We start from the raw sequence: 26,260 nt of genomic DNA, 5'->3' as shown, positions 1-26,260 counted from the left end.
TTTACACAAATTTCTATTTTAAAAGTAATATAAAAGAATTACTCACGTAAGGGGACATATAAGGGGAACCAATCAGTGCTGAGACCTACAGCGATAAACCGTATCCAAAAGAAAAGGGGATCCCAGGAACACCACACGTGAAGCAAATAAAAGTAAACAAAACAAAGAAGCTACAAAGTGCTAACACAACAAAAAGGGGACACCGTGACCAGGACACCAATCCACCACCGTAGGCTCAGCACCTGAATGGGGGCGACCAGAAAGCAACCAATTAGAAAATAACAAATAATGAAACAAAACAATAACTAATAACAAAAGACAAATCAAAGAATTAATTGTACAGGAATTATAATAATTAAACCCAATGACAAATAAACAAAATTCTATATAAAAGCAACTGGAAAGCAACCCATAATAACCCAAAACTAACAGAATAATTGTAATTATGGGTTACAGCAAAACAAATTACAAACGAAATCAAAGAAATTACCAGAAAGGAACAAAATCAAATGTATATTCCCACACTGTCCTCTCATGCAAGTACACACACACACACACACACACACACACACTGGTTTAAGATGAGGCTGTGCCAACAATCGGAGACAGCGTTACCAAGCAACCTGGCGGCGCGGCGAATGCCGACGCAAGCGAGGCGATCAGTTCCGCAAACACACCGTTCCAATGAGGCACAGCAATCAGTCCAAATGATCTCTTTAACTGAGGCAAAGAAGTGAAGAGACAAAGCGGAAGCAAAGCAGCAGCGGTTCTAGGAGCGGATTAGTCGGCGCTGCGCCGTTACGGTCAGTCGTCCTACGATGAAGTGAACAAACAATGAGCAACTTATGAATGGCTGGAGGAGGAAGCTAAGACCACTGCACTACATACCGATCAGGCGATCCCGGCCAACACAGCGTGGGACGGAGGAATCACGCTCCCCGAGAGCGACCAGCAGCGGACAGTGAGCGGCACACAGAGCGGCACACAGCGCGGCACACAGCGCGGCACACAGCGCGCAGCCAGCAGCGACACCCAGGTGGACCTTTATAAAACAATAACATTAGCACTGGATGGGCGACATACGTGAGAAGTGCAGCCGGCAGCCCACCTGTAACCACCCGGACGCGGAAATGGAGGAAGCACAGGAGTGACGCGACCCAGCCTCCAGCAAGCAAGGGGCTGACAGGTGCTTTACGCCCGCCTTTATGTGGCAGTCTCCCACGGAGATTGGGTGGAACTGCAGCACACCTGACAGTTACCAGGACAATGAACCCTTCCCCGGCTGGGACAGGTTAGCTAGCTCAGGGGTCGGCCGTCCTCCTCTCACGAGATCTAGCTTCTCTTGAAAAGTTCTTCTTGAAAATGGCCTTGCCAGTATATCAGCAACCAAATCAACGCGTAGCTCTCCTTCGGCCATTGTGGGTTAAAAAAGGTTTTTAACCGTTAACAATCCCGGGTGTGGCTCTGCTGATCTGCAGAGCACTGCCGTGGCTCAAACTAGTAAGTATCCAATCACTGCTAGAGAGTCTGGCCGTTTCTCAATATCCATACTTGTGCGTACTTGTGCGTACTTGCGTACTCCCGTACTTGTGAAAACGTCATCAGCCTCAGTCCAAGTGCTGTTCCAATTCTCAAGTAAGCGAACAGCGAGGACGGTTCTCAAACCCAGAAGTGTCCTCGCTCCGCCCATTTTTACCAAGTAAAAAAAACTTAAGTGTACTTGCGATGGCCATGTATCCCAGAATACATTTGGGCAGAGCATAGCAGCAAGTAATAGAAATATAAATCTGAAATAAATATTTTTCTGTGTCCCGGAACAAAGTTTTAACATCATTTGAGGCGAGAAATGAGTCATTTAGAAATCAAACATGTGGTTTGTGCATGAAGATATGACGTATTTATAGTTTGGCAGCGACGTTTGTCGGAGGTGATAAGCTCCGCCTCTGCGGACGCTCGGCGCTCACTGTGCCCGGCACAGAGCAGCGTGACCTCGGCCTGTCCTGATGAAATGATCCGCTGGCTCAGACGTCGCTGTCATTAGATGCTCGGTGTGATCCATAGATTTGTTGTTGACGTGTTATTTTGTTTTTAATGGAAACGTTTTGACCTGACAGTTTAAAAGTTAGTATATTACTAATGTTTTTTTTCTAATGTTTGATTTATAGTAAAGTCGCACGGTCATTGTATCTGTATTTAAATATAATATGTAAATATTAGATATGTAGAGTAGTATATATTTGTACAAGTCATATATATATACTACTCTACAATGCTGTAATATATCTCCACATCCACATCTCTCCATTTGTCTCTGAGTTTGTAGGACAACTTCTTAATTATGGTCCAGCTCACACGAGGACTCCATGGTCCTAATGCATCGCAGCACTCTTGCAGCCAGAAACCGTCAGCCTGCAGAGCACTAACATCCTCAGATCTTATTGATGGCCATGTGAAAACTTTATCCATATAAGCTGTGGCAATTTTTAATGAATTGCCAAAATGTTCTTGCAGCAAAGACTTAGCCTTGGCATATTCTGTGTCATGTGGCATATGCTGACAACTTCTGACCATTTCTCGAGGCTGCCCTCTAGTTCAAGGAAGTACAGGCAATCTTGGACGCTATGAGTCTTCTTCTCAATACTTTGCTCAAAAGCCCTAATAAAAGCCTGATATTGCAGAGGATCACCATCAAAGATCTGAACTTCTTGTCTTGGAGGGAGAAAGTGAGCTCGACTGCTGCTTGACAAGAAACAATGTCATGTTGTTCTGTTTTTCTAAGACCGTCACCAGATGGCGCTGTCCATTGCCGCCCTGTGTTGATGATAAAAGATGATCTGCCTGAGAATTCGACCAAGTTTGGAGAGTCTGTCAATCACTGTGTTTTATCTGTGGTGTGTGTGAAGGCTTCAAGAATGTAACTGGAGCATGCAGCCCTGTATTTTTTACACTTCAGAGCCGGATTAAATAAATGGACTAAACTAGGCAGACTGTATTTTTTGGGCCCCCCTCCATCGATATTATTTAGGAATTGAAATCTGAAACTTACCAAAGTTACTAATAAAAGTTAATTCACATTTTACATAGCGTAGTCTTTGGTTACGAGTTGGTTCTTTGTATGCCAAAACAAGCCATGTATAGTCACGTATTTATACGTTACTACAAGGCTCTATTAAATGCTATTAAATTATGCTTATCTTATCCATTGCGAGTGTCATTGTTAAGGCAGTAGTACCAGTAAATCACCAATAGGTGTCAGCATTGCTATGTAAACAGAGCAAATAAGATAAATGTTGTAAGCTATTGCATTTTGCAGAAAATCTTAATTAAATGTGTTGATTAAATTGAATAGTTTAATAAGTAGTCAAATATACAAAGACCAATAACATGTGCAGTAAGAGAAACTGTGCTGTCGTGGTAAAGAGGTTTATTTTCATGGACAAGCATCACCTCTCTTCCATTTTCTGGTATTCAGCTCCTGGTCTGGACTGTTCAGCAGTTTTCTCCACTGGTCTGGATGTTTCTCTGGATGGTGAACTGTGCATTGTTGTTTTTGGAAGCCATTCTACATTTAGTCTTAGATTTAGTCTTTTGGACTAAAACGCTTATTAGTTTTAGTCACGTTTCAGTCATTTCTATAGTGCAGTGTCACACATAAGTTTGACATGAAATTTCCTCCGCCGGTGGTGCGCCGCGACCGACTCTAGATCGGCTTGGAATGTGGTTTACAGCGAACCCCCGCCCGGACCTCGCCGCGGACATGTGCACTCGCTGCGGCTTCTCCCGCCCGCCTGCCCCCAGCGCGACTGTCAACAGAACGCCCTGACAGCGTCGCGTCATCGGGACGAGGAGCGTAAATCGTCTTGAAACGCGGACCAAGTCATTTTTAGGTTTTGACTGTCCCTCCGTCTGGGCCCCCCCCTGCCAATCGGACCCTAGGCACGTGCCCAGTTTGCCTTTGCGTTAATCCGGCTCTGTTTGGCTTTGCACCCAATAAATGTTGAGGCAACTGGTCATCTGCTGAAATGTATCGAGGTGACTGCTTACTATTTGCAGACACAAAGATTTCTGCATCAGCATTTAAGGTTCCAGCCTTCCTTTGCTCTCTCTCAAAGTAGGAATTCATTCCATCAGACTTACTACACACAGCCCTAGACACACGTGAACCATCAGAGACCTTTAATACACCTATTTTAGCCATTGATGCAGCTATCTCCATCTCCAAGTCAAGCTGTTCTCTCTTTTTCCTCAACTGCTCTTCTTGCTCCTGCAAAGCATGTTTTTCTTTGAATAGTCTTTGGCGGGCCATGAGTGCTGCCATTTCGGCCTCAGCTTTAACACGTGTTGATGAAGTAGAGGAAGCCATAGATCTTCCTCCAACTGAACTCCTTTTCTTAACAGAAGTGTTTCTTATGTTCTCAGAATCATTTAAAATGCTTCTTCCATCATCTCCATTCTGTGCATCAAACCACTCAACGTTAGGTGGGTCAGAGTGAAGTAGAACGGACATTCCATCTGTATTTACTTGTTCAGTATTTTGTTTAACTTGCCCGCTTTCAATGAGCCAAATCTTTACTTTTTCAGTAAACTCTGCATTATTTTCCTGCAAGGCTGCAAACCAAGCATTCTGCCTCTCTTGTTCCTCCAGAGGAAGCAGTGGAATCACAGAATTATGAAGCCAACCTGCATCATCAAACAGCTGAGAAAACACTTTGAGCTGAGAATCAACATTTAAAATGTTACCACCTGTGTGCATTAGCTCTTTAATAAGTTTAACAACACCTTTAATTGTGTTCACTTTAATTCTTCTTTCAGATTGAAGCTTTTCAATTGTATTTATCAACGCTTTAGCTGTGAATTTTGTTTGTCTTTTTTCACCCTTAGCACTGATATCAGAACATGACTTTGATTTATTCATTTCCATTTTTCAATAATGAATGACCACAAATCACAATGACGTCACACTTTTACACACACACACACACACACACACCTTAACATGAAAATATCACTGAACAGGTTCATATGTGACCAAGCAAAAGGCAAATGTGGGTGGGACTGATTCCCCCTAACTGCCTATTAAAACGAACTAAAGACAACCCTAGTCTTCTGTGCATACTAGCGGTGGGTATTATGTACCTGTATACCGATAGTCTTGAAACACACGTAGACGGCCTGAGACAAGAACTACGGCGGTACTCCCGAGCCCAATGCTCCAGCCACTTGATGCACAAAATAACAACAAACAATACAGCCACCTTATGTAGCAGCACTGCGGAGCCTAACCGGGGAAAAGTTCATCCATAAGACACGAACCTGTGTGTGTGAAAGTGTGGCGGATTCATCCCCCATATCCATTGATTGACAGGACACAATCATGCATGAATGAAACGTAGTCGTGGTCTGTGCGTCAGCGTCTCTCCGTTGACTCCGCTCGCTCCCACTTCCTTGTTGAAACGCTTCCAAACAATTCACGCTTCAAAGACACTTTTGTTGACTTTGACAGCGGCCGATCGATGTTAAAGGATTTCAAAAACAAGCCGCTGGAGGCTAAACACACGAGCTGAGTGATGACGCGCACACGAAGGCGTGTCTCTGTGGCTCTACCACTCTTTATTCATCACGCTGAGTGCCAAACTGCGCACGACACTCGTGGCGTGTTCATAATAAGAGAGAAATAATACACACAGCAAACAAAACATGCATTGACAAAAGATTTCGCTCCACCGTGCTCACCCTACGTCATGACTGACAACCAGCAACCAGTGAATGTGTTCAATTCACTCTTATCATTCTATTAATATCATTCTTACATTGACATTATATTCATATAATACATTCAAGTCCACAAACATAGATGTAGAACTCTCGCGCTGCCTCTTTATTTCCCGCTCGACTCATTTCCTGTAAGAGAAAGTGAAAGTAACTATTCTGTAACTTTGCTTCAGTCGCCATTTGAACTGCGCAGCACGAGGACAGACTGGTGAGTGTTGACGTGATTATGATGATAATATATGATGATATATGATGATATATGATGATTTAGTGCGTGTGAGTCAAGTACCTTAAAGTGAGACTTGAGTAAAAGTCTTAAAGTTTGACATTTACTCTACTTGAGTATCAAAAATCATTTCTGATATAAAATGTAGTCAAAGTTGCTAGAAATAACAAAGTCAGGTACAAATACGTGGAATGTGTACTTAAGTACAGTCATGAAGTATATGTACTGCTTAATCCTGACAGATTAGAATGGAAACTTCCAGCCTGTCATAACTCCAGTCAGTCGTCTTTTGTTTTTCCTAAATGTGACGTCATGTTTTCTTCTTTATGTCAATTCTACTCAAGCGTCCAAACCGAAACATAAAGTCCCGTCAAACGCGAACACAATGTTAAATGAGATTAAATGAACGATTGTAAATGATCATTTGGATTAAAAGTGAAATAATAATGTCATATATTCATATTATGATCAAAATAATGACTTGATTTAGTAGCTTTAAGGACTATAAGTACTATAAGTACTATAAGTGCTTACTGCACTAAAGTCGGATGAAGTGCTTTTACTGTGAACTTTTGGAGTAATCCAGGGTCAAAGTTGACTTGAACAAAACTGAGGTTATTCTTTTTTTGAAGTGGTATCAAATCCACATTTATGATTTAAATGTAATTGTACTTAGTACTTTTTGATGTCCTTGATGAACAAATATGCAGTTAATAAGTAATCCAGGATCTAATTTGACTTTTGCTCTCAAAACTGAGCTCATCAGCTGACTTGAATGCAGACAACAGCCCTTCAGTCACATACAGAGTAGCCTAGCACCATCTACTGGCACAAATATGTAAGTGACATGAACAGCAGGTTTCATAAAACACCTTTTCTGACAGAAAACTCCTGATGTGTTACAGTTTTCTCTCGTGTGATCACTGGACTGAACACAGATCCACATCAGACGTCGTCCAGGAAACATGAAGGAGATTTTCCACTCAAACTGAGAGGTAACTCTTTAAAGTGCTTTCAATATGATGCTTTCAGTGGAGCAGTGATAAGTCAGTGAGGAGCTCATTTGCACAAACTCATGACAACAACAAAGAGAAGACGTGCTTTTTATATATGAGGTTTACACTTTACACTATAAAACAAGTTATTCTCTGTAAATCTGTATATTGGGACGGTTTATTCAATTGAATTTTATTTGTATAGCGCCAAATCATAACATACATGATCTCAGGTCTGTACATCGACAACATCAAGGAGAGCAGAGAAACACAATAGTTCACACAATGAGCAAACACTAGGCATCAGTGGAGAGAAAAAACTCCCTCTTAACAGAAGAAGAAATCTCTGACAGAACCAGACTCAGAGATGTGCCGTCATCTGCCTCGGTTGGGGTGAAAGGAAAATGGGGGACAGAAAGGGGGGAGAGAAAGGACAAGAGGGAGATGAGGTAGAGACACACATCTTCTAAATTTCTGCATCAGTAAATCTGTGATCAACCTGTGTGTGTGTGTGTGTGTGTGTCTCAGAATGACTGAAGTCCAGCAGATGAGTGGTTGTGTGGAGGAAGACGAGGACAGAGCAGAGTCTCCAGGACCCAGCGGTCTGTCTGTGAAGAGTGACCAGTCTATGGAAACACCTTTAACCTTCAGTCATGAACCTGGAGCCTCAGAGACAAAGTAAGAGACTCATGCACTGACAACAAGAGAACATCATACACTCTTAACCCGAATTAGTTGACTTTACTCGCAAATCGTGTGGCAACCTGTTGCCCTATACCACTTTAGTTTTTACACAAGTTGAAACTAAACATATCAAGTTGTATTAACATAAAACCTTATGTTTAGTACTTATATTTATTATAGTGTTTACTCACTGTAAATCATTAAATAAAACTATTATGACATATTATTGCTACTCATCATTTATTACAATTACTGTATTTTCCTCTACTTTAATTAGCTTTTGATTTTTTTAATATGGTATAAAACATAGTTTCAATTCAATTGGATGGAAAAAAGAAACACATGGAAATGCTCCAATGTGTCTGTGTTGTTTACGTGTGTGTTGTGCGTGTTGGTGTTGTACGTGTCTGTATTGTTTATGTGTGTGTTGTGCGTGTTGGTGTTGTACGTGTGTGTGTTGTACGTGTCTGTGTTGTTTATGTGTGTGTTGTGCGTGTTGGTGTTGTACGTGTCTGTGTTGTTTACGTGTGTGTTATGTGTGTTATGTGTGTTGGTGTTGTACGTGTCTGTGTTGTTTACGTGTGTGTTGTACGTGTCTGTATTGTTTATGTGTGTGTTGTGCGTGTTGGTGTTGTACGAGTCTGTGTTGTTTATGTGTGTTGGTATTGTACGTGTCTGTGTTGTTTACGTGTGTTGGTGTTGTACGTGTCTGGGTTGTTTACGTGTGTGATGTACGTGTTGGTGTTGTACGTGTCGATGTTGTACGTGTCTGTGTTGTTTACGTGTGTGTTGTGCGTGTTGGTGTTGTACGCGTCTGTGTTGTTTACGTGTGTGTTGGTGTTGTACGCGTCTGTGTTGTTTTACGTGTGTGTTGTGCGTTTTGGTGTTGTACGTGTCTGTGTTGTTTACGTGTGTGTTGTGCGTGTTGGTGTTGTACGTGTCTGTGTTGTTTACATGTGTTATGTGTGTTGGTGTTGTACGTGTCTGTGTTGTTTACGTTTGTGTTGTGCGTGTTGGTGTTGTACGTGTCTGGGTTGTTTACGTGTGTGTTGTGCGTGTTGGTGTTGTACGTGTCGATGTAGTACGTGTCTGTGTTGTTTACGTGTGTGTTATGCGTGTTGGTGTTGTACGTGTCTGTGTTGTTTACGTGTATGTTGTGCGTGTCTGTGTTGTTTACGTGTGTTGGTGTTGTACGTGTCTGGGTTGTTTACGTGTGTGTTGTGCGTGTTGGTGTTGTACGCGTCTGTGTTGTTTACGTGTGTGTTGGTGTTGTACGCGTCTGGGTTGTTTACGTGTGTGTTGTGCGTGTTGGAGTTGTACGTGTCTGTGTTGTTATGTGTGTGTTGTGCGTGTTGGTGTTGTATGTGTCTGTGTTGTTTACGTGTGTGTTGTGCGTGTTGTGCGTGTTGGTGTTGTACGCGTCTGTATTGTTTACGTGTGTGTTGTGCGTGTTGGTGTTGTACGTGTCTGTGTTGTTTACGTGTGTGTTGTGCGTGTTGGTGTTGTACGTGTCTGTATTGTTTACGTGTGTGTTGTGCGTGTTGGTGTTGTACGTGTCTGTGTTGTTTACGTGTGTTATGTGTGTTGGTGTTGTACGTGTCTGTGTTGTTTACGTGTGTGTTGTGCGTGTTGGAGTTGTACGTGTCTGTGTTGTTTACGTGTGTGTTGTACGTGTCTGTATTGTTTATGTGTGTGTTGTGCGTGTTGGTGTTGTACGTGTCTGTGTTGTTTACGTGTGTGTTGTACGTGTCTGTATTGTTTATGTGTGTGTTGTGCGTGTTGGTGTTGTACGAGTCTGTGTTGTTTATGTGTGTTGGTATTGTACGTGTCTGTGTTGTTTACGTGTGTTGGTGTTGTACGTGTCTGGGTTGTTTACGTGTGTGATGTACGTGTTGGTGTTGTACGTGTCGATGTTGTACGTGTCTGTGTTGTTTACGTGTGTGTTGTGCGTGTTGGTGTTGTACGCGTCTGTGTTGTTTACGTGTGTGTTGGTGTTGTACGCGTCTGTGTTGTTTTACGTGTGTGTTGTGCGTTTTGGTGTTGTACGTGTCTGTGTTGTTTACGTGTGTGTTGTGCGTGTTGGTGTTGTACGTGTCTGTGTTGTTTACATGTGTTATGTGTGTTGGTGTTGTACGTGTCTGTGTTGTTTACGTTTGTGTTGTGCGTGTTGGTGTTGTACGTGTCTGGGTTGTTTACGTGTGTGTTGTGCGTGTTGGTGTTGTACGTGTCGATGTAGTACGTGTCTGTGTTGTTTACGTGTGTGTTATGCGTGTTGGTGTTGTACGTGTCTGTGTTGTTTACGTGTATGTTGTGCGTGTCTGTGTTGTTTACGTGTGTTGGTGTTGTACGTGTCTGGGTTGTTTACGTGTGTGTTGTGCGTGTTGGTGTTGTACGCGTCTGTGTTGTTTACGTGTGTGTTGGTGTTGTACGCGTCTGGGTTGTTTACGTGTGTGTTGTGCGTGTTGGAGTTGTACGTGTCTGTGTTGTTATGTGTGTGTTGTGCGTGTTGGTGTTGTATGTGTCTGTGTTGTTTACGTGTGTGTTGTGCGTGTTGTGCGTGTTGGTGTTGTACGCGTCTGTATTGTTTACGTGTGTGTTGTGCGTGTTGGTGTTGTACGTGTCTGTGTTGTTTACGTGTGTGTTGTGCGTGTTGGTGTTGTACGTGTCTGTATTGTTTACGTGTGTGTTGTGCGTGTTGGTGTTGTACGTGTCTGTGTTGTTTACGTGTGTTATGTGTGTTGGTGTTGTACGTGTCTGTGTTGTTTACGTGTGTGTTGTGCGTGTTGGAGTTGTACGTGTCTGTGTTGTTTACGTGTGTGTTGTACGTGTCTGTATTGTTTATGTGTGTGTTGTGCGTGTTGGTGTTGTACGTGTCTGTGTTGTTTACGTGTGTGTTATGTGTGTTGGTGTTGTACGTGTCTGTGTTGTTTACGTGTGTGTTGTACGTGTCTGTGTTGTTCATGTGTGTGTTGTGCGTGTTGTTGTTGTACGCGTCTGTGTTGTTTATGTGTGTTGGTGTTGTACGTGTCTGTGTTGTTTACGTGTGTTGGTGTTGTACGTGTCTGGGTTGTTTACGTGTGTGTTGTGCGTGTTGGTGTTGTACGTGTCGATGTTGTACGTGTCTGTGTTGTTTACGTGTGTGTTATGTGTGTTGGTGTTGTACGTGTCTGTGTTGTTTACGTGTGTTGGTGTTGTACGTGTCTGGGTTGTTTGCGTGTGTGTTGTGCATGTTGGTGTTGTACGTGTCGATGTTGTACGTGTCTGTGTTGTTTACGTGTGTGTTATGCGTGTTGGTGTTGTACATGTCTGTGTTGTTTACATGTGTGTTGTGCGTGTTGGTGTTGTACGTGTCTGTGTTGTTTACGTGTGTTGGTGTTGTACGTGTCTGGGTTGTTTACGTGTGTGTTGTGCGTGTTGGTGTTGTACGTGTCGATGTTGTACGTGTCTGTGTTGTTTACGTGTGTCTTATGTGTGTTGGTGTTGTACGTGTCTGTGTTGTTTACGTGTGTGTTGTGCGTGATGGTGTTGTACACGTCTGTATTGTTTACGTGTGTGTTGGTGTTGTACGTGTCTGTGTTGTTTACGTGTGTGTTGTGCGTGTTGGTGTTGTACGTGTCTGTGTTGTTTACGTGTGTGTTGTGCGTGTCTGTGTTGTTTACGTGTGTGTTGTACGTGTCTGTATTGTTTACGTGTGTGTTGTGCGTGTTGGTGTTGTACGTGTCTGTGTTGTTTACGTGTGTGTTATGTGTGTTGGTGTTGTACGTGTCTGTGTTGTTTACGTGTGTGTTGTGCTTGTTGGTGTTGTACGTGTCTTTGTTGTTTACGTGTGTGTTATGTGTGTTGGTGTTGTACGTGTCTGTGTTGTTTACGTGTGTGTTGTGCGTGTTGGTGTTGTACGTGTGTGTTGTACGTGTCTGTATTGTTTATGTGTGTGTTGTGCGTGTTGGTGTTGTACGTGTCTGTGTTGTTTACGTGTGTGTTGTACGTGTCTGTGTTGTTCATGTGTGTGTTGTGCGTGTTGGTGTTGTACGCGTCTGTGTTGTTTATGTGTGTTGGTGTTGTACGTGTCTGTGTTGTTTACTTGTGTTGGTGTTGTACGTGTCTGGGTTGTTTACGTGTGTGTTGTGCGTGTTGGTGTTGTACGTGTCGATGTTGTACGTGTCTGTGTTGTTTACGTGTGTGTTATGTGTGTTGGTGTTGTACGTGTCTGTGTTGTTTACGTGTGTGTTGGTGTTGTACGCGTCTGTGTTGTTTATGTGTGTGTTGTGCATGTTGGTGTTGTACGTGTCTGTGTTGTTATGTGTGTGTTGTGCGTGTTGGTGTTGTATGTGTCTGTGTTGTTTACGTGTGTGTTGTGCGTGTTGGTGTTGTACGCGTCTGTATTGTTTACGTGTGTGTTGGTGTTGTACGCGTCTGTGTTGTTTACGTGTGTGTTGTGCGTGTTGGTGTTGTTTATGTGTGTGTTGTACGTGTCTGTGTTGTTTACGTGTGTGTTGTGCGTGTTGGTGTTGTACGTGTCTGTATTGTTTACGTGTGTGTTGTGCGTGTTGGTGTTGTACGTGTCTGTGTTGTTTACATGTGTTATGTGTGTTGGTGTTGTACGTGTCTGTGTTGTTTACGTTTGTGTTGTGCGTGTTGGTGTTGTACGTGTCTGGGTTGTTTACGTGTGTGTTGTGCGTGTTGGTGTTGTACGTGTCGATGTAGTACGTGTCTGTGTTGTTTACGTGTGTGTTATGCGTGTTGGTGTTGTACGTGTCTGTGTTGTTTACGTGTATGTTGTGCGTGTTGGTGTTGTACGTGTCTGTGTTGATTACGTGTGTTGGTGTTGTACGTGTCTGGGTTGTTTACGTGTGTGTTGTGCGTGTTGGTGTTGTACGCGTCTGTGTTGTTTACGTGTGTGTTGGTGTTGTACGCGTCTGGGTTTACGTGTGTGTTGTGCGTGTTGGAGTTGTACGTGTCTGTGTTGTTTACGTGTGTGTTGTACGTGTCTGTATTGTTTATGTGTGTGTTGTGCGTGTTGGTGTTGTACGTGTCGATGTTGTACGTGTCTGTGTTGTTTACGTGTGTGTTATGTGTGTTGGTGTTGTACGTGTCTGTGTTTACGTGTGTGTTGTGCGTGTTGGTGTTGTACGCGTCTGTGTTGTTTACGTGTGTGTTGGTGTTGTACGCGTCTGTGTTGTTTACGTGTGTGTTGTGCGTGTTGGTGTTGTACGCGTCTGTATTGTTTACGTGTGTGTTGTGCTGGAGTGACTTAGAGAGGCTTAAATGTCTGGTGTAATACTGCAAACTTGCCTTATTATGGGATGTGAACATGTCCTGGTTCCTCTGAACGTGAAGAAGGCCCAACCCTTTTGAAGCAGCTCTGCTGACACAGTATAAATGCTGACATCTGCTGGTTGACATGTGATATTACACACTGGAATCACGTGGATGCTCAGAACCCACGAGCTGAACTTCTGTATGGTCTTAATTCACTGAGTGATGGTTTGACATCAAACATATTCAAATGTAACATCTATAAACACAAACTCTTGTTAACGACCAGATGTTGTTTGGAGCTCAAACGTCACCTGGTTGTAACAAAAGACTTTTCTACAAGTTCACTGTGTTTGTTTTTGTAGAGAGAGTCGTGTTCCTTTGTCACAGCTAAAGAATCAATCATGGAGTAAAAGTGACAGCTACAGTGAAAAGTGGAATTTCCTGTTCAATAATTCCTAAGATATGAACTCGCTTTCTTTTACTTTGACCTTTGTCTGAAAAGTGGATCCTCTCTCAGCTAACTTGGCTAGTGCTGCTAACTGCAAAACAATCACTTCCCTGTTACAGATCCATCATGTTCTTATGACCTAACTCCGCCTCCTCTGACTCATTCTGTCTCCATCAGCTGTTTAGTTTATTTCACATAGAAACAATATAAAAAAACACATAGACGATAACACATAAAAGTACATGTGACGTGCAGCAGAAACACGGATTGAAAAAGAAATGCACTGAAAATGAAAAAGTTGTGACTTTTTGTCGACGTGATGTTTTTACTGTGAAGCTCATGAATCTCACGTCACTGATTCTGTTGTTCAGCGACTAAAATGTTTGGAAATCACTGGTTTAGAGGACATTTGTGCTTTTGGTGAAAGAGAAGTTCTGCTGGACTGAAAGATCAGATAGTGACTGATAATTTTATGTTTCCGGTGAAAACAGATTACAGCCATTGTAGGTGAAAAAAAAGGATCCAGAGGACGAGGTCATATTTTGATAAGATTTAAGAAACTAAAGTTAAATTAAACGTTTATTCTCAATCGTCACAATTAACGACATCTCTTCAAAGTCCAGATGTTTAACATACATATGTATCTATCTATTGGGCAGCTTCTTACCTGACCACCAGAGGGCGGGCTCTTCTGTTAAACCAGTGGACTCACCTGCAGTGAAGGGCTGTAAAGTGTGACGCAAACAGCGTCTTGAGTGAGTTGTGAGTCGAGCTGTGACGTTCACGAACGAGTCAAATCTTTTTAACGGCTCTTTGAAATTAACCAGTGACTGAGTGACTGACAGTCCATTATTAGCATAAACTAATGGGCTGTGCCGATTGTTCAGTCAGCCAATGAGGGTCATGTCGGCCAATTCTGTGGTTAAAAAAAAGTCTTCTTGCTGACCGGCCCACATTAGGTCAATGTGGTCCACCCATGTTAGCAGAACTTGTAATGAGCGAGTTTTATTCTCCCAGCAGGTGGCGCTCTGCTATGAATCAGATCAAGGACAGTGAAGAGGAAGCTCCGCCCTCTAAAACCACTCTGTGTGAGGAACATGAGGGTCAGAGGTGAGATGAGGATCTCATGGATCATGTGACTCGTCTCCATGTCACAGCTCAGTGTTTTATTTACACATCATGTGTTTGTAGGAGGATCCATCAACAGAGACCAGACTCTGCCGGACCTGGACCTGGACCCAGCTGTGTGTCCATGAAGAGTGACCGGTCCATGGATGAACCTGTGACCTTCAAACAAGAACAGAGGTCAGATGATGGAGGGTGGAGGTCTTCACAGGTCAACAACTAAAATGATCCACCGTGTAGCACCAGAGACACCTAATATTTGAGAATTCAGACCCAGACCCATGCAGACCTAAGACATTCTGGACCCAAGTCCCAAACAGACCCATCCCCATTTAATCTCAGATCTGGACCCATGAAAAAATAAGAAATGTTGAATAATTGTGGAACAGTCCTGGCTCACGTGCTTGGGTTTGGGTAAAGTGATCTGACTGAAGATGTGGAAGTCTTAAATGTGTTAATCAGTGTAGTGTTTGGCACCATCTGGGTCACACTCAACCATTTCTGACACAAACCTGTTTTCCTTGTGTCTCCTGATACTGTAGATCATTAATTAATTTATTTATATATTTCGGTCATGTCAGTTAGATCACTCATCACACAATACACATAACCGAAAGGGAAAGCGGTAGAAGCAAAAGCTTATCTAGTCCCGCCCCCAATATCCACAGAATACATATTTTCATCATACAATACATAAATATTCATTTTCTTAGGACATTTTGACAAACATGTTTCAGCATCAGGTAGCACTCAGAGATGTAGTAGTCTAGCTCTAGACAGTCAATCAGACTCCCATCCGTCCCCATTGTAGCCAGCCATGAAGGTCCCATCTGGGCAACTAGGTTCACTAGAACCTGCACTTCTTGTTGAGAACACTTTGTCGATCACATTCAGTGACGAGCTTAGCAGTTCCATCTTGGATCAATTGATTCTCCATTGTGACTCGATTCACAGGGGCAGCTAAGTACTTCTCATGTGTAGACATTTGTGCTTATCAATGTCAGCTGTTGTTTGGGTACATTCACTTCTTGTTTTTGTTTGGTTACATTTGCTTCCACTGCCGTTCCCACACGGTGTCTACAGATTTCTGTCCCTGACGTTTGTCATACTTTCTTCCTGGGTCATTCAGTATTGTTTAATAGTCATCTCCACATACTTCTTTTTAAATACACTCCGTTTTGCTGATTTTTTTCATCTCCTCGTCCAGTTTATTCCACTGTCTGACCCCCGTGACTGATATGGTAAAGGATTTTAATGTAGTTCTTACCCTTCTCTGCCTGAACATCATGTTGCCTCTTAGATTGTGTCCCTCCCCTCTGTTCAGGAATAATATCTGTAGATTGTGAGAGAAGTTTTTGTTGGCAGCCCTGTAAATCATCTGTACTGTGTGGTATTTTATTAAGTCATATAATTTGAGTATTTTTGATTTGATAAAGAGTTGATTTATATGTTCTCTGTAACTGGCATATTGTAGAATTCTCAAGGCTCTTTTTTGGAGTATAAACAGGGGATAGGTAGTGGTTTTGTAAGTGTGTCCCCAGACCTCTGCACAGTATTGCAGGTGTGGAGAGACTAGTGCGCAGTACAACAAGTATAGTGCCTTCTGGTTAAATAGTTTTTGTGCCCTCCAAAGTATGGACACACTCCTGGCCAGCTTACCTTTTAAGTGTCTGGTGTTATCGTATCGATATCGAGATATGAACATTCAAGATATTCATATCGAAAAAGCAACGATATAAACAATATAGATTTTCCCCCGCGCTCGCCCTGCATGAACAGCTCTGGCGGTCACAGTAAACTTCATTTTTACGATTGCACTTGAATGCACCACTACGGCCAGCCAACCACAAACCTTATTTCATGCTTGCTGTGGATCGACAGCCGAAGCCAACCAATGACAAACATAGGAGGGCGGGAGGGAGACGGAGACTGAGACGCGCACACACACACACGCGACATACACAGCGGGAAAGAAAAGTGACATGAGCGCGGAAGATAATGCGGCCGGTGGCGATTTTGTGCCAAAACATAAATCATCCTCCATTATTTGGAGGTATTTTGGATTTAAAAAGGATGATGTCAACCCGAGCGAGGTGTTGTGCAGGTCGTGCTTGGCGAAAATTGCGACGAAGCGAGGTAGCACAACAAACATGTTTCACCACCTGAAACAACACCATCGCGTGGTGCACGAAGAGTGTATTACAATGAGAGAAACACCGGGGACTTCTCAGTCAGATATCTAGATATCTGGCATGAATATCGAGATATGAAATTTTGTCCATATCGTTCAGCCCTAGTCTGGTGTGTGGCTTCCAACTTAACATGTCATCAATAATCACTCCCAGAACTTTGTTCTCACTAACCCTTTCAATATCCACTCCATTATCTTGTATGTTAATACTAGTCTTGCAGCCTTTTTTACCATACAGCATATATTTAATTTTCTCTAAATTTAGTGATAGTTTATTTATATTAAACCACACATGCAGCTTGGCCATTTCATTATTGACTGTTTCCACTAATTGGTTCAAGTCATCCCCCGAACAGAAAATATAAGTGTCATCTGCGAATAGTATTAATTTCAGAATATTGGATACCTTGCATATGTCATTAATGTATAGTATAAACAGTTTTGGACCCAGCAGTGACCCTTGTGGGACCCCACAAACTATGTCCAAGCAAGTCGATGTGTGTTATCGCCCATCTTAACATATTGAGATCTGTTGTGAAGATAACTCTTGACCCATTCCAGTACTATGCCTCTTATACCATATCTCTCCAGTTTAGCTATCAAAATATCATAATTGATGGTGTCAAATGCTTTTTTCAGGTCTATGAATATTCCTATTGAATGTCATTTCTGGTCAACAGCATCAGTAAGGGTTTCCACAGACTCAGTTAAAGCTCGCGCCGTCAAGTGGTTTCTTCTGAATCCATATTGACTATCGTATAGCAGATTGTGTTAATGAAGTTGTCTAGCCTATCGTTAAATAGTTTCTCCAGAATTTTTGACAGTTGTGGTAGTATTGAGACTGGTCTGTAATTAGTACATTTCTGTATTTCACCTTTCTTGAACAATGGCACTACTTTCGCCACTTTCATTTTGGTGGGAAATGTTCCTGTTTGAAATGACGGGTTGCAGATATATGTTAAAGGTGAAACAATTTCAACTATTACTTTCTTAATTAGCTTCATGTCGAGGTCATCAACATCCGTGGATGTTATTGCTACGCATTTGTTGACCAGGTGTCTAATCTCTCAGTCCGTCTCTGGGGTGAGAAACATTGTGCTGGGGTTTCTGTCTCTGTCCTTATCAAAGTGGTCCCAGTGAAGGAGTGAGTCAGGAATGTTCTTCACCAGATTCGGCCCCACATTGACAAAGAATTCATTAAATCTTTCTGCTATGATTTCCTTGTTATCTTCCTTCATGTTATTGTCCAACCTTAATGAGATCAATCACAGCAGATGTTGTATTTACATGTCATGTCATGTGTTTGTAGGAGGATCCATCAACAGGGACCAGACTCTGCCAGACCTGGACCTGGACGCAGCTGTGTGTCCATGAAGAGTGACTGGTCCATGGATCAACCTGTGAGCTTCAAACAAGAACTGAGGTCAGATGATGGAGGGTGGAGGTCTTCACAGGTCAACAACTCAAATGATCCACCATGTAGCACCAGAGACACCTAATATTCAGAATTCAGACCCAGACCCATGCAGACCCAAGACATTCTGGACCCAAGTCCCAAACAGACCCGTCCCCATTTAATCTCAGATCTGGACCCATGAAAAAATAAGAAATGTTGAATAATTGTGGAACAGTCCTGGCTCACGTGCTTGGGTTTGGGTAAAGTGATCTGACTGAAGATGTGGAAGTCTTAAATGTGTTAATCAGTGTAGTGTTTGACACCATCTGGGTCACACTCAACCATTTCTGACACAAACCTGTTTTCCTTGTGTCTCCTGATACTGTAGATCATTAATGAGATCAATCAGAGCAGATGTTGTATTTACATGTCATGTCCTGTGTTTATAGGACGATCCATCAACAGGGACCAGACTCTGCCAGACCTGGACCTGGACCCAGCTGTGTTTCCATGAAGAGTGACCAGTCTATAGGTCGTATTATTAACTTCAAGGATGGACAAAAACATGGTGAACTGATGTAAGAATTTCACACATAGTAACACACACTTACATGATCCTCCACCAGGGGGAGCCTGTCTAGTCCAAAACATGTTGAATCCAGAAAAACACTCTTCTTTTCTTTGGTGGACCAATGTTGTTTTTCTGTCTCCACTAAACGTCTTCAGCCTGTCCTCGTCTCAATACGTGTCCAGCAGTAAATCTAGTCAGAGTCCGTGATTGGTCAGGGACCTCATGGACAAGCCTCTCTGATTGTGTCTTTGAGACTTCACACATAACAAACACTAGAGACTGTCCTTCAGGGACTTTTGTCTTCAACCTGTCAAACTCATGTCATGTGAACTTGGCTGAAGAAGAATCGTAGGTGCAGCACATTGAAAACCTGGTAGAAACAAATGATTGTTTAGTAAATGACACTGAATCTTTTCTCCTCAGAGTTGATCAGCAGAGGACAGAGGTTCTCAGTGGTCAGTCTGTCCAGCAGCATGGAGCAGACCTGGACTCCATATTTAAGGTGTGTAAATGTACAAACATGACACTACTGTTAATACTGAAGCAGAGTCCTGGGGCCTCATGTATAAACCGTGCGTACGCACAAAAAGACGGCGTACGCTTGCTTTCACGCACAGACGGCATGTATAAAAATGTACTTGGCGTGGAAGTTTGCGCATCGCAGCGCAAACTCTCGAGCTGCCGTGAGAATTTGCCGAGAGCTCCGCAACCTCTTGTCAGGTGGAGACGCTGCAATATTAAGCTCTGAAACTTATCACAGTGTTTGAAAATAATATTATTAATGTGTCTACAGTGACAAACATGAATTTTCTGTGACAAACAATACTGATACACCACGTACGTTTGAACATATGTGGATAACATCAGAGAGGACACTGAAGACAAAACTGATCCTGTGAGCGAACACACACACACTACAAACCTGTGTGTGTGTGTGTGTGTGTGTGTGTGTGAGAGAGAGGGAGACTCACTTATTTACTTTGAGCAAATTACTGAAATTAATTTTCCACAGATGAATATTTTCTTTATGTAACACAGTGATGTAAACACAGCTGCTGACATGAACACATGAACACATGAACACACGTCAGTCTATAATGTTTAAAACGCAAAATAAAGTTACAGACTCATTTGTTGTAAGAAAACGGGACTTGAACGTTGAGTAGAACATTTTCTTTATCCCATTTTAATCCACACGATAACGAAATAACTACGAAAAAGTTATTCCGCCACCGCTGCGCCTTTCATCGGAAGAGAAAGGCGCAGCATCCACAACACAATCAGTGACAGTAATGAATGGTTACATGGAGTAACTCCGTGAACTCTGTCTGCTTATTTTGTGCGTAATGTGTGTCGATGATGACGTGTGACACTTATAGATTGTTGAAATAATCTGTAAATTCAGCTCACATGGATCAGTCATGTCTAAACATACATGTTACACCAGAAAAAAACATGCACAGGATCAACTATCAATGCACAGCCAGTTTTTTAAGCATCAATATTAATATGAGAGCAGTCGCTGTGACCCTGACATTTAGTTCCTTTGTGTTTATAACTAATTCCAAAAGAAACCAACCAAAATAATCTATTTTTACAGATTTATACATCATAAATTGACGAGTTGATCGTGCACTTTCTTTCTTTTTTTATTTCCCTCTTTCTTTGCTGCCGCAGTTGTCCTTTTTCTTCAGGACGAAGGCGTTTTAGAGTCATTTGTATATTCATTTGTGGGTGGGCGTGGTGTGTTCCTCATTCATCTCCGCTCAGTTTCACGTTTGATGGGATGTATAAAGAAAAGGTGCGCAGGACTTGGCGTACGCACAGTTTTATTAATCTGAGATTTTCTTTGCGTACGTACTTTATACATTTTGTGCGTATGCCGTGTTTTAGTATGAAAGCTGCGCACTCTTTTATACATGAGGCTCCTGGTCCTGACAGTCTGGATGCTGCTCTGTGGACCTGCAGGACTTCACTCTGTCACTGATCATCTGAGGTTAAACTTCACATGTTCTGTTCCAGCTGCTGGAGGAGAACATCATCTGCTTTGTGAAGAACGAGCTGAAGAAGATCCACAAGGTTCTGGATACAGATCACACAGAAGTCTCAGAGAGTCAGAGGGAGGATGAGGAGCAGAGGAGCAGCAGAGAGGCCTTTCTGAAGATCACAGAGGACTTCTTAAGGAGGATGAAGCAGGAGAAGCTATCTGACAGTAAGAGGACTTTTAATGTGAAAGGAAGAACATCTTATTATCTCATTCTCCACTCACTGATTTATTTTCTTGTGTTCTGTCAGAAATCAGAGCTTCAGCTTGTCGACGTGAACTCAAATCAAACCTGAAGAAGAAGTTCCAGTGTTTGTTTGAGGGCGTGGCTAAAGCAGGAAACCCCACCCTTCTGAATGAGATCTTCACAGAGCTCTACATCACAGAGGGAGGGACTGGAGAGGTCAATGAAGAACATGAGGTCAGACAGATTGAAAGAGCTTCCTGGAAACCAGACAGACCAGAAACATCCATCAGACAAGAAGACATCTTTAAAGCCTCAGCTGGAAGAGACGGACCAATCAGAAGAGTGATGACAAAGGGCGTGGCTGGCATTGGGAAAACAGTGTTAACACAGAAGTTCACTCTGGACTGGGCTGAAGACAAAAGCAACCAGGACGTACAGTTCATGTTTCCCTTCACCTTCAGAGAGCTAAATGTGCTGAAAGAGAAGAAGTTCAGTTTGGTGGAACTCATCCATCACTTCTTCACTGAAACCAAAGAAGCAGGAATCTGCAGGTTTGAAGACTTTAAGGTGGTCTTCATCTTTGATGGTCTGGACGAGTGTCGACTTCCTCTGGACTTCCACAACACTGAGATCCTGACTGACGTCACAGCGTCCACCTCAGTGTACGTGCTGTTGACAAACCTCATCAAGGGTAAACTGCTTCCCTCTGCTCTCCTCTGGATAACCACACGACCTGCAGCAGCCAATCAGATCCCTCCTGACTGTGTGGACATGGTGACAGAGGTCAGAGGGTTCACGAACCCACAGAAGGAGGACTACTTCAAGAAGAGGTTCAGAGATGAGGAGCAGGCCAGGAGGATCATCTCCCACATCCAGACATCACGAAGCCTCCACATCATGTGCCACATCCCAGTCTTCTGCTGGATCACTGCAACAGTTCTGGAGAACATGCTGAAAACCAGAGATGGAGGAGAGCTGCCCAAGACCCTGACTGAGATGTACATCCACTTCCTGGTGGTTCAGTCCAAAGTGAAGAAGGTCAAATATGAGGGAGGAGCTGAGACAGATGCACACTGGACTCCAGAGAACAGGAAGATGATTGAGTCTCTGGGGAAACTGGCTTTTGAGCAGCTGCTGAAAGGAAACCTGATCTTCTATGAATCAGACCTGACAAAGTGTGGCATCGATATCAAAGCAGCTTCAGTTTACTCAGGAGTCTTCACTCAGATCTTTAAAGAGGAGAGAGGCCTGTACCAGGACAAGGTCTTCTGCTTTGTCCATCTGAGTGTTCAGGAGTTTCTGGCTGCTCTTCATGTTCATCTGACCTTCATCACCTCTGAAACAAATCTATTGTCAGAACCAACAACGAGCCAGTTGACCAGACCGTTTAGAAACAAACCTGAACTGAATCATCTGCACCAGAGTGCTGTGGACGAGGCCTTACTGAGTCCAAATGGACACCTGGATTTGTCCCTCCGCTTCCTCCTGGGTCTTTCACTGGAGACCAATCAGAAGCTCTTAAGAGGTCTACTGACACAAACAGGAAGTGGTTCACAGACCAATCAGGAAACAGTTGAGTACATCAAGAAGAAGATCAGTGAGAATCTGTCAGCAGAGAGAAGCATCAACCTGTTCCACTGTCTGAATGAACTGAACCATCGTGCTCTTGTGGAGGAGATCCAAGAGTCACTCACATCAGGACGCCTGTCCACAGAGACACTGTCTCCTGCTCAGTGGTCAGCTCTGGTCTTCATCTTACTGTCATCAGGAAAAGATCTGGAAGAGTTTGACCTGAAGAAATACTCTGCTTCAGAGGAGGCTCTTCTGAAGCTGCTGCCGGTGGTCAAAGCCTCCAACAAAGCTCTGTACGTGGATCAGTATATATATATTAATAAGACATATTCTAAAGAGCACAAGACAAACATGTTTAACCTTTTGTTCATCCCTGTTTTCTATCTCAGACTGAGTGGCTGTAACCTCTCAGAGAGAAGTTGTGAAGCTCTGTCCTCAGTCCTCAGCTCTGTGTCCTCTCGTCTGAGACACGTGGACCTGAGTAACAACGACCTGCAGGATCCAGGAGTGAAGCTGCTGTGTGATGGACTGAAGAGTCCTCACTGTTCTCTGGAGACTCTCAGGTCAGAACCCTGACTCTGACTCTTTGCTTCTTTAGGTTCTTGTTGATAAAGATGTTTTTTCTGAATCACTGAGTTCATCATATCCTCTTAACTCCAGTCTGTCAGGTTGTCTGGTCTCAGAGGAAGGATGTTCTTCTCTGACCTCAGCTCTGAACTCCAACCCCTCCCATCTGAGAGAACTGGACCTGAGCTTCAATCATCCAGGAGACTCAGGAGAGAAGCTGCTGTCTGCTGGACTGAAGAGTCCTCACTGGAGACTGGACACTCTCAGGTATTCTCCTCCTCCTCCTCCTCCTCTTCCTCTTCATGTTCATCAGCAGTATTCAAACTTGTCAGCAGGTTCAGGTTGAAGATGTCCTGTTATTATGTTTTCCTCTGTCAGTGAGTATAACCAAACATTAGTGACACTTTTTAAACACCTCGTGAGAACGAGTGAATGTCACATAGTTCAGCCTGAGAAACGACCAGAACCATGAACTGGACAGATCATCTGCACAGAGTAGCAGCATCATGTGAGAAGTCCTGGTACTGGGTACAGAACAGTCCTGGTCCACTTCAAACAGTCTACGGTCAAACTAAAGTAAAGATGTCTTTATTCTGTGGTGTTTGTCGTGAGTTGTGTACGAGATGTTCGTCATCTAACAGCTACAATCAAGTTGTTCTTCATTCTTCATTCAACGGTGAAAACACACAAGTTTTGGAAGCAGCAGTAACAGCGACGAGCCTCCGCAGCAGCAGCTGCATAAGTAGCCATGTGTTTCCTCTGTGACGCGCAGCTGAAAAAACCACGAAAGCACTGGAAACTAGGTATCGATTCAAGCAAGCGATCAAACAACCGTAATTCAAATACAAAGTTTATGCTTTTTAGACCCACAATACTGCGATTTGAAAAACTGTAAAAAATAAAAATGAAATCCCTCATTTTTATCTATTTTCTTTGTTTACTTGGTTTGTGCTGGGCCAACTTGTTGCTGGTTTACTCGTGGTGGGTTTCAAATGTATAAACAGAAGTTGTCTTCTGTGTTGTCCATGTGGTGGCGCTGTTGAGTAAATGCGTAGCCTCCTGAAACTGTGGTTCTGCAGACACCGTCTTCTCTTTGAAACACACCTGTCCTTGTAGTTCATCATTGTGTCCACCAGAGTGCGTCATTAAGACAACAGTTTGGACTCATGTTGGACAGAAACTCATTCAGACTGTTTCTTCCTCCAGGATGGACCATGCTGGAGAGCAGAGGTTAAAACCTGGTCTCAGGAAGTGTAAGTATGGATTTACAGGAAATAACAACATATCAGCTGATCATCAATAAACTGCAGCTGTGTCTCGTTGTCTTCATCAGATTCATGTGAACTGGAACTGGACACAAACACAATGAACAGAGAACTCAAACTGTCTGACGACAACAGGAAAGTGACCCGTGTGACAGAAGATCAGTCGTATCCTGATCATCCAGACAGATTTGAGTTCTTTCCTCAGCTGCTGTGTAGACCTGGTCTGACTGGTTGCTGTTACTGGGAGGTCGAGTGGAGAGGAAGAGTTTATATATCACTGAGTTACAGAGGAATCAAGAGGAAAGGCATCGGTTCTGACTGTTTGTTTGGACATAATGATCAGTCCTGGAGTCTGTTCTGCTCTGATGATCATAGTTACTCTGTCCGTCACTGTGGGACACAAACACCCATCATGTCCTCTGTCTCTCACAGAGTATCAGTGCATGTGGACTGTCCTGCTGGGATTCTGTCCTTCTACAGCGTCTCCTCTGACTCACTGATCCACCTCCACACATTCAGGACCACGTTCACTGAACCGGTTAATCCTGGGTTCCTGGTCTGGCCTGGTTCCTCAGTGTCTCTGTGTCCTCTGTAGGACATGAAGAGACAGCAGCTTCAGTGGTGGACGAGGTCAAAGCTCAAATAATATAAAATAAAATTCAAGGTTTTCAATCAAATAGAAAACAAAGTAAATAAAGATGGTAAGAGTTTGACTCTTTTTCTGAAGAACATCATCTTCTCATGGAGCCTTTCTGTCCCAGCATGCACTGCTTCTCCTCCTCCTCCTCTTCATGCTGCCTGACAACAGCGCCCCCTGCTGCATGTGAGCAGAACAACACTCAGAGTTACGCACACACACACACATGAACCTCAGCGGAGAAGGGGAAGGGAAAATGAAACACACATGAGCAGATTATGCCATGAATGAGGAAGTGTGGTTTCTGCTGTGATGCAGGTGGTTTCTGTGTCTGTGGCTTAATGAAGAATGACATTTTCAACATCAATAAAAACCACATCATATCACTTTAATCTACTTTGTTGTGTTGATGACGAGGTACTGACACCTAATACAATCTATGTCAGATTAAGTCTACGCTCTTTTAGGTCATAGATTAACAGCTCCATCCACTCACTCTCCCACACCAAAGCCCATAGAGAAAACCAGTGATTTTAGCTGCGGGGACACAGGAGCTGCTGGTCCTCTTCTGCCTCGTGTGGTCACTTTGTGTCACTGACGTCAATCTGAACAAAGGATTTCAAACACTGAAGTGACAAAATAAGACATTTGAACTTAGTGATGGAGGCAGCAGGGTGGGAGAGTGTGTGTGTGTGTGTGTGTGCACTTGTATTTGTGACAAATCAGGACATTTTTATGATAACACACCAACAATATCAGTACGTTGAGAGATATGAGGACATTTTAGAGGTCCTCATTTCTCTGACCATTATATGGTGTTCTGGACCCTCCAAACATGCTCCCAGACTAAAAATCTCCAAAGTCCTAAAATGTCGCAATATTCAAGAATCGAGTGTGTGTGTGTGTGTCAAAATTTTTGATTACTAGTGGCCAGTGTTGGTACTTAAAGATACTTTTAACACACTTGTACTCATGTGTCACTTGTGGACACACTCACACACTCTCCAACATTTGAGTCAAATAAATATATTCTCAATTGTTATAGTTGATCTAATTGTCTTATGTTTTATAAGAATGCAATATTTATGTCCTTTGCCTTGTGGCACAAAATCAAGATATGTGCATCTCTTTTCCAGGCCACCTGAGGTATCAGAACATGTATGCTACAGCAATTATTACATGAATGTATTTTTATCTGACCATAAAAACAAAAAAGAAATTGGAATATATACATGTTTGTGTGTGTATATGTATATATATACATATATATATTTATATGTATATATACAATGTTCATATATGTATATATATATATATATAT

General features: G+C 42.9%; 1 protein-coding gene across 1 annotated transcript; it reads left to right on the top strand.

The window, feature by feature from the left end:
- The first annotated feature begins 5,313 nt into the window (after positions 1-5,313).
- Positions 5,314-25,461, top strand: LOC131444100 (NLR family CARD domain-containing protein 3-like). The gene is made up of 11 exons (XM_058614243.1): positions 5,314-5,980; positions 6,904-6,993; positions 7,522-7,671; positions 14,402-14,494; positions 14,576-14,689; positions 15,514-15,524; positions 20,969-22,763; positions 22,860-23,033; positions 23,131-23,304; positions 24,244-24,290; positions 24,371-25,461. Exons 3-11 carry the CDS (start codon positions 7,523-7,525, stop codon positions 24,895-24,897), a joined length of 3,084 nt encoding a protein of 1,027 aa, XP_058470226.1. The 5' UTR covers positions 5,314-5,980; positions 6,904-6,993; position 7,522; the 3' UTR covers positions 24,898-25,461.
- The last annotated feature ends 799 nt before the right edge of the window (positions 25,462-26,260 follow it).

This window comes from Solea solea, chromosome 17, assembly GCF_958295425.1.
Source record: "Solea solea chromosome 17, fSolSol10.1, whole genome shotgun sequence".
In the NCBI taxonomy this organism is placed as follows: Eukaryota; Metazoa; Chordata; class Actinopteri; order Pleuronectiformes; family Soleidae; genus Solea; species Solea solea.
This window is presented reverse-complemented; position numbering and strand designations above follow the sequence as displayed.

What these genes read in the sequence shown, in the direction of transcription:
- LOC131444100 (XM_058614243.1), top strand. Translation starts at nt 7,523, where the DNA reads ATGACTGAAGTCCAGCAGATGAGTGGTTGTGTGGAGGAAGACGAGGAC. An exon ending in TGTTCTCTGGAGACTCTCAG is followed by an intron (nt 23,034 to 23,130) that starts GTCAGAACCCTG and finishes TCTTAACTCCAG; the next exon opens with TCTGTCAGGTTGTCTGGTCT. An exon ending in TGGAGACTGGACACTCTCAG is followed by an intron (nt 23,305 to 24,243) that starts GTATTCTCCTCC and finishes TTCTTCCTCCAG; the next exon opens with GATGGACCATGCTGGAGAGC.